The following is a 13,762-nucleotide window of genomic DNA, read 5'->3' as shown; positions in this document are numbered from 1 at the left end:
AAGGTTGTGCTGAGGAGATGTGACCTCATCCCTCTCCAAGACATGGTTTCAACACTTTAATCTTTCATTATATCTGAATATTTATTATTTTCCAACCTGTAACATGGACAGTTGGGCTTTTCCATCCAGTCCCTTTTAGTTCTCTTTTCATCTCCTATCGTCATACATCAAAGCCTGGCATGAGGTTTTGCTGCTGTTTTTGTATAACATAAGAAAATAATGAAAACAGGATGGGTGTGTTCCTAATTAGCTGATCCTCTGCTGGGAATGTTTCTGGTGAGGGTGCTGATGTAAGCGCCTTTTCCCATATCCCATGAGACTGGAAGCATTTCCCCATCTCATCTTTGTCAGACGTGCTTCCACAATTTTTAAAACAATTACAGTTTTATGCATTTATTACATAGTTTTCAAGATCATTCTTATCTGCAACATTTACCACACCAAGTGTATTGCTATAATGTGAAAACAGTGAAAATTTAAAAAAAAGTATATTAGTTATACCAGCATTAAAAACAGAGATGTTAATTAATTTTAGCAAGTTTGGCTTTGGTGAATGTTTACACATGAATTTGCACTATTGCCCAACAGTTAACAGTACTGACTTCTGAATCTGTTACCTATGCCCACTGACACTTAAATATTTCAGTAGTCACATGAATAATGTGGAAAAAATCCAGTCCATTCAATACATTATGTGAACTTGTAAACAAGTTAAAAAATGAACCTGCAGACATGGAAGAGATTCTGTTTATACCACACTGGGTTTACATGTATTAACATGTTTGTTGGCACACACAGCATGAGCTCTATGTGGACACATCCTGTCACAGGCAGATGCAGAAAAAACAGTCTTTGCATTTGTCACTTCTAGGCTGGATTACTGCAATTCCTTATTATCAGGCTGCCCCAATAAGTCCATTAAGACCCTACAATTGATTCAGAATGCTTTGGCACAAGTACTAACAGGAACTAGGAAAAGGAATCATATTTTTTTAATCCTCCTCCTCACCTACAAACTCTTCATGGTTAGGCCCCTTCATATCTTAAAGAGCTCGTACCCTATTACCCCACTAGAACACTGCGCTTTCTGAGTGCACGTCTACTTGTGATTCCTATAGTCTCCAGAAGTATAACGGGAGCCAGAGCCTTCAGAACCAGCTGGAACCAGCTCCCAGTTTGGGTTTGGGAGGCAGACACCCTCTCCACATTTAAGAGTAGGTTTAAGACGTTTCTCTTTCATAAGGCTCATAGTTAGGACTTAGTTATGCTGCTATAGGCCTAGACTGCCGGGGGACTTCCCATGATGAAGTGAGCTCTTCTCTTCCTCTCCCTCTCTATCTGCTCACATTAAAGTCCCATTAATGCATGTTACTAACTTCACTTCTTCCCCAGAGCTTTTGTGCTTTGTCGTCGTGCAGGTTCTCATGGATCCTGATGGTGGCTGCTGCCCTCACTGCCAATATTACTGATCTTTTCATTCATTTCCCATCATTGTGGCTATTGTCGACGTCATCATCATCATCGTCAGCATCATCATTAGTAATTTCTACTAGTATAGTTGTTGGATCTCAGGTCTTCTGACATAGGAAGCCCACAAAGAACATTGATTTATTTCACAGTTTCTCGGTTGTTAGGTCAACCAAATACCCAAATGTGTGTGTACAAACAAAAAAAGGTGCATTTTGCATAATATGTATCCTTTAATATACTATTATGTATAGTGTAGAGTTCAGGGCTAGGTGATTAATCCAAGATTTGCCGAAGCTGACAATATGCATCTCTTACAACCTAGTGTTCCCAATATTGATATTAGATAAATGCATACTGTAATAAGCTGTTTAATTTTATTGTCCATCTAATTCAACTGAATGTAAAGCAGACAATCACATCCTGAAAGACAAACGTGTTGCAGTGTTTCTTCTAGGATTTTTTTAGCAGTGGGGGCAGGCCTGTCCGAACACCTGCTACAGTAAGTATGTGTTCGCAGCTGAAAATAAAATTTAAATACATTTCTCAGACACCAATACAGTGAATCAAGTTTGTAATAAAGTGCTACAGAGTTCAAAGCAACGTTACAAACAATTACTTGAAGATAGATGTGCGACCCATTAGGTGGCAGCATACGTCAGGGGCTGCACTGTTTCAGTTCATATGACATTTGTATATACGTTTATTCTGTTATTCTGAGGCAAGTTATAAGACAGCTGTGTTTACTTATCCACCGAAGACAAAACACGTATCGGCATTTGGCGGCTGTTAAAGCCACTTCATTACTAAACTGATAAAGTTGCCTCAGCAAATGATCGCTTATGGTATAACTTTCCGCTACTTAACTGTTGTTGTCTGATTTATTGTTGAGTTCACAGCAACTAATGTTACTAAAACACTTCCGCTCCAAGACGAGCCTACTTCTTTCAGAATAAAAGCACCAGCTTAGTTAACTTTACTCGTACTTAGTAACACACTCCATACGAATACTCTATACTGACAGTAATATATTAACTTGCCAAACACTGTCGATAAATAAGTTGACTGTGAATTTATGGCGTGGTTTTATTTTGTCTGGCCTTATCCCCTTATAGCGTTTATGAATTAACTGTTATAATCAGTCATTTCTATTGTTGTTGCTGCTGTTGTTGTGTACCCAAATGTATTCGTTTGATACGACATTATTCAGATGCATATAATGTATATTAAGATAACATAATAAATAATTAATACTAAAGGCAAAACAGAGGAAAAGACATTATATGTTTTCCTCTGTTTCGTCTTTATTAGCTCTTTAATAAATAGTTGTGTTTATACATGCTGACCTATTTAATATTGCAACACCACAATCTCATTACTATTACTATTTCATTTCTGTCGGTACATATTGTGGAATACATTTACATTTACTTTGTATATATTATTAGTATATATTGTGTACATATTTTAGGTACATAGGCTCTTATTATATTTCTATTTTTATTTTTCTATTTTTTACTTGTATATACCTATACATACATTTCTATTCTATTGTGTTAGATATTTTAATATATGAATTAGTATTTAACTGTGACAAACAATTTTCCCCCCCGGGATCAAAGTATTTCTGATTCTTAAACTGATAAAACAAAGGGTGAGAGAGGTCGGAAGATTCGCCAGAAAACTCAAAGAAGAAGAAGACGTTATGCGATATGGTCACAGATCAGCAAAGGCAGTATCTCGACGGGTGTACAGTTGGGACCGGACTGTGAATGGACAGGAGATGGCAGATTGAAGTGACGGATCAGGAAATGAGTTAGGAATTGAGCTAGGTGGCGGGAGAAATGAAAGTTGGAGTGAAGTGAAAGCAGGGAAAGCCAGGAGAAAACGCAAGAAAGTGGGGCAGAAAGGAAGGAGCTCAATGTCAGAAGAAACAGATAGTGAGCAAACGAGAGGGGATGAGGAAGAGCATAAAGTAATCATCAGACTGGACGAGAAGGTGCTTCATTTGGTGAGTGGAACCCGGTTCTACTTACCAAGGGGATAAACAGTCTAGTTGGAGAGATAAAGAGTGCGAAAGTTCTGCGCAGTGGAGCACTGTTGATTCTTTGCAGAGACAGCGCACAACTAGGAAAAGCGATTAGACTGAATAAGATTGAGGGGAAGAAAGTTAAAGCAACGATAGCTAAGGGTGGGGGTCTCAATCGAGGAGTGATTTTTGGGATTCTTGTTAGGGTGTCTACTGAACAGATAAAAGAAAATGTGAAAGGTGCAAGAGTGAGGGATGTCAGACGCCTGAAAACTACTTGTGAGGGCCAAAAATGTGACAGTCTGTCGGTGTTGCTTTACGTTTGATGAGGATCAAATCCCTGATAAAGTGTTTATCGGATATATGAGCTATGATGTTAGACTCTATGTTCCTCCGCCGCTGAGGTGCTTCAAATGTCAGAAATATGGGCATGTAGCGGCAGTATGTAAGGGTAAACAAAGGTGTGGAAGGTGTGCAGGGGAGCATGAATATGGGAAATGTGAAAGTAGAGCTAAACTCAAGTGCTGCAACTGCGGAGGGGAGCATACTTCTGCATATATAGGGTGTGATGTTAGTATGAGAGCAGAAGAGGTGCAGCGAGTGAAAACATCCAAAGGGGTCACATACACGGAAGCGGTCAGAAAGGTGGGGATGCAGCCAAACGGCAGTAGTGTTAAGATGGCAGACAGGCATGAAATGAGAGCATGTGAGGGATGTAGAAGAATTAAAGAGGACACGCTGATTGTGGAGAAAAGGCAGTTTATACTGTTCATGGTTGATGTAATTAATTGTACTGCGCAAACAGACAAGAAAACAGAAAAAATCAAAATAATAGTGAAAGCAGCAGAGAAATATCTGGGAGTTGAGGCCATTGAGTGGGAGGAAGTGGAGGACGTGTTGAAAGTCATAAGTATATTGCAGTGGAATGCAAGAAGTCTTGTAGCTAATGGGCAAGAGCTTAAGAAGTTTGTCTTAGGTATGCAGGATAAACCCAGTATAATTTCTGTTCAAGAAACATGGCTGAGAGCGCAATGGGATTTCATAATAGAAGGATACACCGCTATAAGGAATGACAGGAAGATGGGGAAAGGTGGTGGGGTGGCCATTTTTGTTAGAAATGGAAAGTGAGTCCATAACAATAAAGATTTGGACAGGCAAATATGAGCTAGCAATAATTAATTACTATAATCCATGCAACAAATTAAGTGTAGATATATTGAATATGGTGGTGGGGGAAGTGCAGGGGAAAGTAGTGTGGTGTGGAGATTTTAATGCACATAGCACTCTATGGGGGAGTGAGAGAACTGATGCAAATGGTTCAATAGTAGAAGAATTTATAGAAGATAAAGGATTAGTATGTATGAATGACGGGAGGGGAACGAGGTATGACTGTGTGCAAAATACGGAGAGTGTGATTGATTTTAAGATGACATCAAATGAAATAGCAGGCATCACTGCTTGGGAGGTGCTAAATGAAACATTAATGGGTAGTGACCACTATCCAATCATTATTAAGATTGGAGTAGAGTTGCAACGGGAGGAAGACAAGAGATTGCCAAGATGGAAAATTGATAAAACTAATTGGGGATTCTTTCAAGAACTGAGTAGAAACAGACTTGAACAATTACATAAAGAGGAATGGGCAGATGTGGATGATTTGAATAAGGGAGTAGTCACAGCTGTAATAAAATCAGCAAATGAGTCGATACCAAAAGCATCAGGGTGCAGAAACAAAAACAATATGCCGTGGTGGGATGAAAATTGCAGACAAGCAATTAGAGTACGGAATAGGGCAAACATCATTCAATGGAGTTGTTAGTTCAGTATAAAAGGTTGCAAGCAGTGGTTAGAAGGAAGGTTAGAGCAGCTAAGCGTGTATGCTGGAGACAATATTGTAGTGAGATAGGTCGGGAGGTACAGTTGTCAGATGTTTGGGGAATGATCAGGAAAATGAGTGGAATAAGAAGGAATATAACAATCCCAATACTAACAAGTAACAGTAGAACAGCGGTTAGTGGTTTAGAAAAGGCGATGCTATTTGCTGAAACACTAATTAAAGTTCATAGTTCAGAAAATCTTTCAGCAGAGGCTAAGCAGCAAAGGAGTACTATGCTGGCACAAAATACATGGGTTAACAAGAAAAAACTAACAACGGAAGAGAATCTGGATCTTCCATTCAGTATGTATAAGTTAAGGAGGGCCATCCCCAGCGCCCGGCAGTCAGTGCCAGGGATAGATAACATGGATGACAGGTCACTAGAGGTAATTAATTGAAATTAATTAACAGAGTATGGGATTTAGGGGAGATTCCAGCTGAATGGAAGCACTCGGTTATAGTGCCAATTTTAAAACCAGGTAAAGTTGCATCAGACCCATCAAACTACAGACCAATTGCTCTTACATCTCAATTAGGGAAAACTATGGAAAAGATGGTAAGAGAGAGGTTGATGTATTTCATAGAAAGTAGAGATTTATTTTCTTCATGTCAGAGTGGGTTTCGTAAAGGGAGAAATACAATGGACTCAGTATTGTGCTTAGAATCAGAAATTAGGAAAGCACAAACAAATAAAGAGATAGTGGTTGCTGTGTTTTTTTGACACAGAGAAAGTGACATATTGTGGAAAGAAGGCCTGCTAATCAAACTGGATAAATTGGGAGTGGGAGGGAAGATATATAACTGGGTGTTGTGCTTCCTGTTTGGGAGGACGATAGAGATCAGATATACAAAAACAGGTGGGGAAAGGAGGAGTGGTCATTACCCAAGATTAGGGCACACGGAGCTTAATAGCACGCTACACAGAATTGGTAAACATCCTACTGGTAAATGTAGATTGTGTGATCATCCCGAATCTGTGCAGCATGTTCTTATGGAATGCAAGGGACATGAGAGAGAGGAGAGAACTAAAAGCAGCACTGCAAAGGGAAAAAGTGAGCTTCACGGTAGGTAACATGTTGCAAAGATCAGAAAGCATTAGGAAGTATGTGAGTAAGTACTTGAGGGAAACAGGGTTAATGGATAGGGTTTAATATATGGATATAGATATGAATTTTTTTCTTTTTTTCTCTGTCATCTAATGTACCACACTCCAGTCCGGTAGGTGGCGGCAATGCACCTATAAGCTGGATGCCAGCCGCAAATCAAATCTAAAAGAAGAAGAAGTATCTTGACGGCAGGCCTGTCTGTTCATTTTAAACAGCCAAACACGCAAGTATGTTTTTGTATTAAACGCTTTACTCTTGTGAACAATATTTTGTTGTCTCAACGTCTTAATGGGTAAAGAACACGCTTAGCTGTTTCAGGATTGGCAGTTCATCCTGAAAAACTGAAAGCTGACAAATTAGCGTCAGTTAGCTAGAAAGCTAACAGCTGAGCATTATTGTGTAACGTTAGTTACAACTTCCCTTAACTTTCGGTAGCGGAAGACAGAAAGCCAATTGAGGCAACTGGCCTATTATGTTGACTGAAATGTATTTATAACGCATGTTACCAATACGTCCCCATTATAGTTGATCAAATATCACTTAACGTTACATTCTTTCATTTTGACTGAATGTTTCGACGTTAACAGGCTAACTTGTTAGCAAGCTAACCTAGCAAGTTAAAGTCTCCCCCGTCTGAAAAACAATGAACTCCTCATTCTTCCGGAACAGAAAGACTATGTGACACGTAGCATGGGTTGGTCAAGGAGTCTGCTATATTGTAAAAAGAAAATAGATTCGTTAACCTAACTGAAAAATAGGTTGTTTATACCTGCCGAATTGATGCTCTTCGTACAAGTGGTCAACCTTGGGCTCACACTATTATTGTCTTACTTATAGCTAGGAAATATGGCAGTAACAGTTAGTAAAGAAACTAGTGATTGAATTAACTGGTGATACTGAGGCAGATGTGCATAAGCGTGGCTTTTGAGGACCCTTAGTGCCTTACCAGGAAATTAGGACTTTAACTACTTCAACACTATGACATTCATTTGTTGGTGACTTTTGAAACACTGCAATAGAAACACTTTGCTGGAACAATCATTTTGGTGTCGGCTCCTCACTATGGAGCTATTATCCACTGTCATGGTGACGTCAAACAATGTTTACTTGGTAGTCCTTCCCAAGTACACATTGAGGAGAGTCCCTTCAGGTATCATATATTGTAATCATACAATAGATGTACAATACGTCTTAGAAATACTCACTATTTTAAATCATTTCAACTCACCAAAATTAAATTGTTTATAATATTATATTCCCCTGCATGACACTGGTTGCGATGGTGGGCTCAAAGCTCATCGTTTCTGATGTAAAAAAATAAAATAAAATAAGGAAAAGGAAAATCCTTCACAAAAACATCTCCAGATGTCTCCGTCGAAGCAGTGTGGAGAACTTTGTAAGCTGTGGCAGAGTGCTCACTGTAAATCTGTATTTACAGTTGATCGTGCTTATTATCAACTGTACTTGTTTCTAGTCTTCCGACCAAGCGCTTTTACACTACATGCTACATTTGCCCTTTCACACACATTCACTCAGTGATGGCAAAGCCCATTGAACAGCAACTAACTCATTTATACACATTCACACACCAATGCACAGCATCGGGAGCAATTCGGGGTTAAATATCTTGCTCAAGGATACTTCGACGTGGTGGGAGGAGCCGGAGATCGAACCAACAACCTTGCGATTAGTGGTTTATAAGGAGTACGGTCTAGACCTGCTCTATTTTGAAAAGTGTCATGAGGTGACTTCTGTTATGATTTGTTATACAAATAAAATTGAATGGAAATGAATTGGACAACCCAATCTGCCTCTGAGCCACAGACTGCCATGCATTCAGGTTTTATAATTGTGCCGCATTTACCAATGTGACTGTCACAAGGTTATCACTTTATAATCACTGTCCAATTTACTCAAAATCCCACAAAGTTGTGACGTGAATTGGATTTGTATAGTGTAGACCCTCTACTGATTATAGTCTTATCATTATCCATTTTCTGTTCCTATATCAAAATGAGATTTGGCAGCTGTCTAATTTGGATGGAAGAATTTGCTGCCATGTATAAAATATTGTGATTGGTGAGATAAAAGTCTGTAGACGCGACATAATCGATGGTAAAATGTTATAGGCTATCACCACTTGATCTGGGTGTATCAGCTTTGCCACAGCTGACTCCACACTATGTTAAACATATACTGCAGACTGTATGTTTCCTTACAGATTAGAAGTGTTAGAAATTAATCAAATTAGCGATGCATCACGATGCTGCATCGATGCAGTGGCCGACCATAATCGATTATAACGCAATGATGTCGCTCGTTAATTTACGGCCGCGGCATACACATTCAAATGAAAAATAACATTCTCAGTAGACCATTTTTTGAGGGTCTTGGTCTTGTCTCGGAATCGAGGGCATTTTTACTCGGTCTCGGACTGGACGGACTCGGGTTTTTTTAACGAGACCGGTCAAGACCACCGCCAGTTGCGGACTGGCCATTGGGGGCACCGGGACATTTCCCGGTGGCCTGGCCGCCGAATTGGCCCGCTCGGCGATTGCCGATGGTCGATATCAAAGGCTCGGTTCGGGTCGCGCTTGATATTTACGATCACTAGGGTCTGAAGCTCACACAGAATGAGCAGCAGCGTTGGGCACAAACACACCCCCTCTACTCTTTTTCTGAGGCTCTCTGTCACAGCACTGCAGGCACACACACACACACCAAGTTGCGACCCCGCCCCCCTCCGCTCTCCTCCCTCACCTGTAGTTCTACATGCTTGAAAAATAGAGCGAGATCGACAGCCGTGTGTGTGCTGTCTGCCGTGTTCAGACTGTTAAATAAAAACGATTGTTTACTACTCTACTAAGATCTTACTACTTGTATTTTTGGATGAAAACAACCATATGAAGTAATATAGAAAACTATTATATTGAACTATACAATATCATAATGCATTCCGTCAAATATCCTATATGGCTTTAATAGAAAAATGTATTTGACGCATCGTGATGCATCGAGGAATCGAATCGAAGACATGATAATCGTAATCGAATCAGGAGATCAGTGACAATTCATACCTCTATTACAGACTGTATGAAAGTATAAACTGTTCTCAAATAGACGTGACATTAGATTCATAATATGTAAAACGACAGCAAGGACATTTTCTGAATTATTTATTGATAATTTCAGTGTTTTGAACAGGCATCAACACAGTCACCTACTTTGCCTATCTCTTCAAGCGTCCGGAGATCGCCGTCACAAATAAAGTTCATTCAAACTCCAGGTAACTCAGTTAATCTTATTAGACATCAGATATCAGTATTTACAATGTTAAGGATTTCGTTCTGGTTGGTCAAAAAAAAAGAAGTAAATTTAGCCAGTATTTCTAGTGTACAAATCTTAAACTGTCACACCGGCTGTGTGCTCACCATAAAACACTTTTATTCATTTATCAGTGAGGTGTGTGGATTTGGAGACTAGAGTCTGTCAACGGTGATGACCAATGCGTGTCATGTCGCTTAATGGCATCCAACTTTACCTTAAAAGGAAGCGAGAAGAAGGAAAGTAATGAGGGAATATGTTTTTAGAGAATTGAGACTTCCTTTCCTCTTCAGATGAGGGTGCCAGCTGATCACAGCTGGATCAGCTGTCAGTTGGCTTTGACAGCTCTAGGTTGGGCTGTCGGGTCAGTTGTAATGCCAGGTAAGAACCTGTTTAACAACATGAATAAGAACTTGCATTATATTGATGAGCAGATCCCAGTTAAAACTGCAGTCACTAAAACTGATCTGACAGGATATTATTCTGATTAATTAATCAGATCTATTAATCAGATTATTTAATCTGCTATTAATAGCAGATGGATTGATGGTGTGTGAAATAGGATGGATTTACACATTAGGTACAGCAGCATAACTTCATTAATTATTTAAATCTCCCGACACGCTGACAGGATGGTCAGGATCTATTTTTATTAATGTTTTGTGTTCTTGTACACATCTAAATAGTCACACACACAGATCAGGTGCATACTGTTACTGAGAAACAGTTTGGAGCAAAGCAGCCTTCCTCCTGATAAATACTCTGTTTCCTCTGGAGGGTTTCTCTGTCCTGTCCTCAGGCGAGGAGCAATACCCCAGATAGATCTGTATTATATACGCTTGTTTCGAAAATTAAACAACTGTGTCCTCTCGGTAATGCATTATTGTGAACTATTATGAACTGGTGTGGGTTATGTCTCTTGCCAGGCGCACCCCAACCAGGGGCTTCCAGTGTCCTCCAGCATTCATTGAGCTCTAGCATGACCATCCAGGGCTACTCTGCTGGTGGACCAGAGGGGATAGGAGATCATCAAAGCCTGTGTCCACGACCAGTGTCTAATTTAGGCTGTCCTCTCGTGTCCACACCTCCCTGGATGCAGGGACACAGTGGCCTCCACTGTTGGAGGTGCGCCTGGCGAGAGGCGTGACCCACACTAGTTCATCATAGATTATAATTTTGCATAGTAGGAGGAGGATACAGTCATTTCGAAGTATATAAGCGTATATATAATGCAGATTTATGTGTGTCACTGTTGACAGAGACTCCAGTCTACAAATCCACACATTTGACTGATAAAGTTATTCAAGATGAGCTTCTCAGCTGTCCTCCTGTGTCCACAAGCCCCTGGGAGGACAGCTGAGAACAGGCACTGCCGTGGGCACAGACCATGCCAATCTCCCTTTCCCCCCTCCGGTTCTCCAGCGGAGTTCCAGGGGATGAGGATGCAGAAAAGAGCCTGCTGGCGCTTGCTGGAGGCTGGAAACAGGATTTGGGTTAGGCTCAGGGGGGGCTGAGACCCAGCATGGAGAGCGATCGAGCTGGAGGTATCACGTTAATTCAGAAATATAGCAGTCTTTTACATAAAAATGTATAATTACGGCATAAGAAAAACAGCCATGTTTTCTTATTCTGTACCTTTTTTTTATGATGTTTTTTTCCTCTGTTTGGCTGCAGGCAAAGCTCAACGCCTAAGGAACAAGCACGCTTTGACAGAGATGTCATACGGCAAAGCAGAGACCTACCGCCCTGTCCCGCGGGACTTCAGCACCCTCATACAGACATGCAGCTCCAACATACAGAAGATCACACAGAACAGTAAGTGCTTCGCTGCCAACTATGGTTACTCACTGTCAGCCTGAAGTCTTAAACCAGTTTTTACTGTTTGTTTTATGTTTACTTTGATTCTTAAATTAGGATTACTATGGTGGACCGTAATTCTTTCACTTCACACATATGTTGAAAATAACTTTGTTCAACTTTGATTCTATCATTGTCAGTGTGATACCATGTAGGGCTTGGAAATTGAGGAAGGAGGAAATATTTGATACATTTTTGGTAATTTTGTTAAAGATAAAAAATAAGTCTGTTTAATAGTCAACATTTTCGTGATTTCAAAACTTTCTACCCTCACTAATTTGGTCGTGTATGGCCATGGCTCATTGATGCATGTGAGGAGCAAATGCTGACCTGTGTGCAGCTACTGTAGCTCAAATTGTTGAAAAAGTTCATCTGTTAAAATCTAATGACAGTTTTCTGGTGAGTCATAATTATTATTCTGCTTATTACATTCCTTTTGTAAGGCCATACCATCCCCTGGCATATAAATAACCAGATATTTTTAGTCATATTTATATGCACACATGCACCATTGGCCAGGACAGGTGTTGTTCCTATACTGCAGAATTTTAATACACATGAATTCTTTCATTACCATTACTGAGACTCACTTATCACTTATTGTTCTCATGATAGCTGCTCAGATAAAGATCATGGTGAACCAGCTGGGGACCAGACAAGACACCAGTGAACTCCAGGATCGTCTGTATGTATCAACCTTATCTCCAGCTATATTGTTTTTTTTGGTCTGCCAAACTCAGACAAACACTGTCACTTTTGTATAGTCACTGTGATCTGTTACGGACAGTTAGAACTGCCCCAGAGCTGTTACACTCCAAAATCAAAAATCAGAAATGTAAAACATGTTTATTGAGTCTTTGGCATCTTGGTAGGTATATTTAAAGTACACAATGTCATCCAGAAGGCATGTCAAAACTGGGAAATATTGTATTGCGATAAATATGTTTTGTTATATTGTATCTATTTATAAAAACACTTGATATTTGTGTTTAAACGCCCAACTGCTAGATAGCAGTGTTGTAAACATACATTGAGGGCTATGATGCTGGATATTAGTTATTGTGTAAAATACAAGTACAGATCCTGCTGTTCTGGTTGCAAATAAATCAATAAATTACCAAATATATATGCAGTTAAATGCACCAAAAATTATATTAAAATAGATAAAGGCATCAATAGTTATGTTAAGGGCTGCCCCCAACTGAAGATTTTCCTAGTCAACTAATAGTCGTTTAAAAAAAATAGCTAATCAACTAGTCACTGCCCTTTTCTGAATTATTTAGATATATAGATATATAGATTTAAATGATAATGGAAAAAGCCATAATGATTCTGAATGTTTCAAAACAACCAGCAAGGGCACTGAACATTTAGTTTATTTATTTCAACAAGTCTTTTTGTTCAAAACACGAAACAAATAACTTTCAACTTCCATCAAAACAAATACGGTACTTACAAATTAACATGCTACAAACCTGCTGTTTCTTCTGTTTGATGCCTCTCCTGTCGCTGCCTGAACCGTGTTTCCACTCTGCTCTAGTTCTGTCATTCATTCCGGCACTGTTTTCCTCCCTATTTCTGTCTCCAAACATATTTATTTCTGAATTTTGGTTTTACTTTTCTGTATGCATTTATTATATTGGTGCATTTAATGGCATATTTATTTATTTTTGATTTTGATACTTACTAAGTAACAGCTATACAGGAAACAGGAAAGACAACAGTTACTTAGTCACAACTAAGCAAGTCAGACAAAAATAAATTTCCAAATTCTCTGTTATGTATTATATTTTTTAATGCCATTATTTTACTTGAAATTAAAAAATATCATTTATTTAGAGTACTGTGGCAACCCAGGGGACTTGGAGGCAAGATAGATAGGCAGACAGTTGACATGACACTAAGTGAAAGGGGAGGGGGTCAGACTTAAACTGAAGATTCCTCCTGTCCGGGGTGATTTGTCATTTTATCATTCTCTCAAGGGGGTTTGGTCCACTATCCTGTTGAGTAGAGCAGAGAGAGTGGTGAGTCTTTGTAGTAAGGGAGATCAGGTTGGTTTTCAGGAGCAAATGATTTGCTTTGCCAGCCTTTTCGTGAAAGCAT

At 39.5% G+C, this 13,762-nt stretch overlaps 1 protein-coding gene and 1 long non-coding RNA gene across 6 annotated transcripts in view; both read left to right on the top strand.

Annotated features, from left to right (window-relative positions):
• LOC127372058 (uncharacterized) overlaps positions 1 to 13,762 on the top strand; it is a 205,930-nt gene that overhangs the window by 150,962 nt on the left and 41,206 nt on the right. The gene's annotated exons all lie outside the window — the stretch shown is intronic.
• Positions 6,597 to 13,762, top strand: part of LOC127372022 (syntaxin-12) — a 29,171-nt gene continuing 22,005 nt past the window's right edge. The window contains exons 1-5 of one of the 5 annotated variants that reach the window (XM_051415387.1): positions 6,623 to 6,705; positions 9,683 to 9,764; positions 11,225 to 11,346; positions 11,477 to 11,617; positions 12,275 to 12,344. In XM_051415387.1, the coding sequence (XP_051271347.1) occupies positions 11,325 to 11,346; positions 11,477 to 11,617; positions 12,275 to 12,344 (233 nt within the window). In that variant the 5' untranslated portion in view covers positions 6,623 to 6,705; positions 9,683 to 9,764; positions 11,225 to 11,324. Of the gene's footprint in view, positions 6,706 to 9,670; positions 9,765 to 10,095; positions 10,184 to 11,224; positions 11,347 to 11,476; positions 11,618 to 12,274; positions 12,345 to 13,762 lie in introns of those variants that run through there. The other 4 variants (XM_051415388.1, XM_051415390.1, XM_051415389.1 and 1 more) reach the window with 4 other exon arrangements.

The sequence above is a fragment of the Dicentrarchus labrax genome, unplaced genomic scaffold (genome assembly GCF_905237075.1).
Source record: "Dicentrarchus labrax unplaced genomic scaffold, dlabrax2021, whole genome shotgun sequence".
NCBI classification, from domain to species: Eukaryota; Metazoa; Chordata; class Actinopteri; family Moronidae; genus Dicentrarchus; species Dicentrarchus labrax.
Note: the sequence above shows the minus strand (reverse complement) of the source record. Positions and strands in the feature narration are given on the sequence as shown.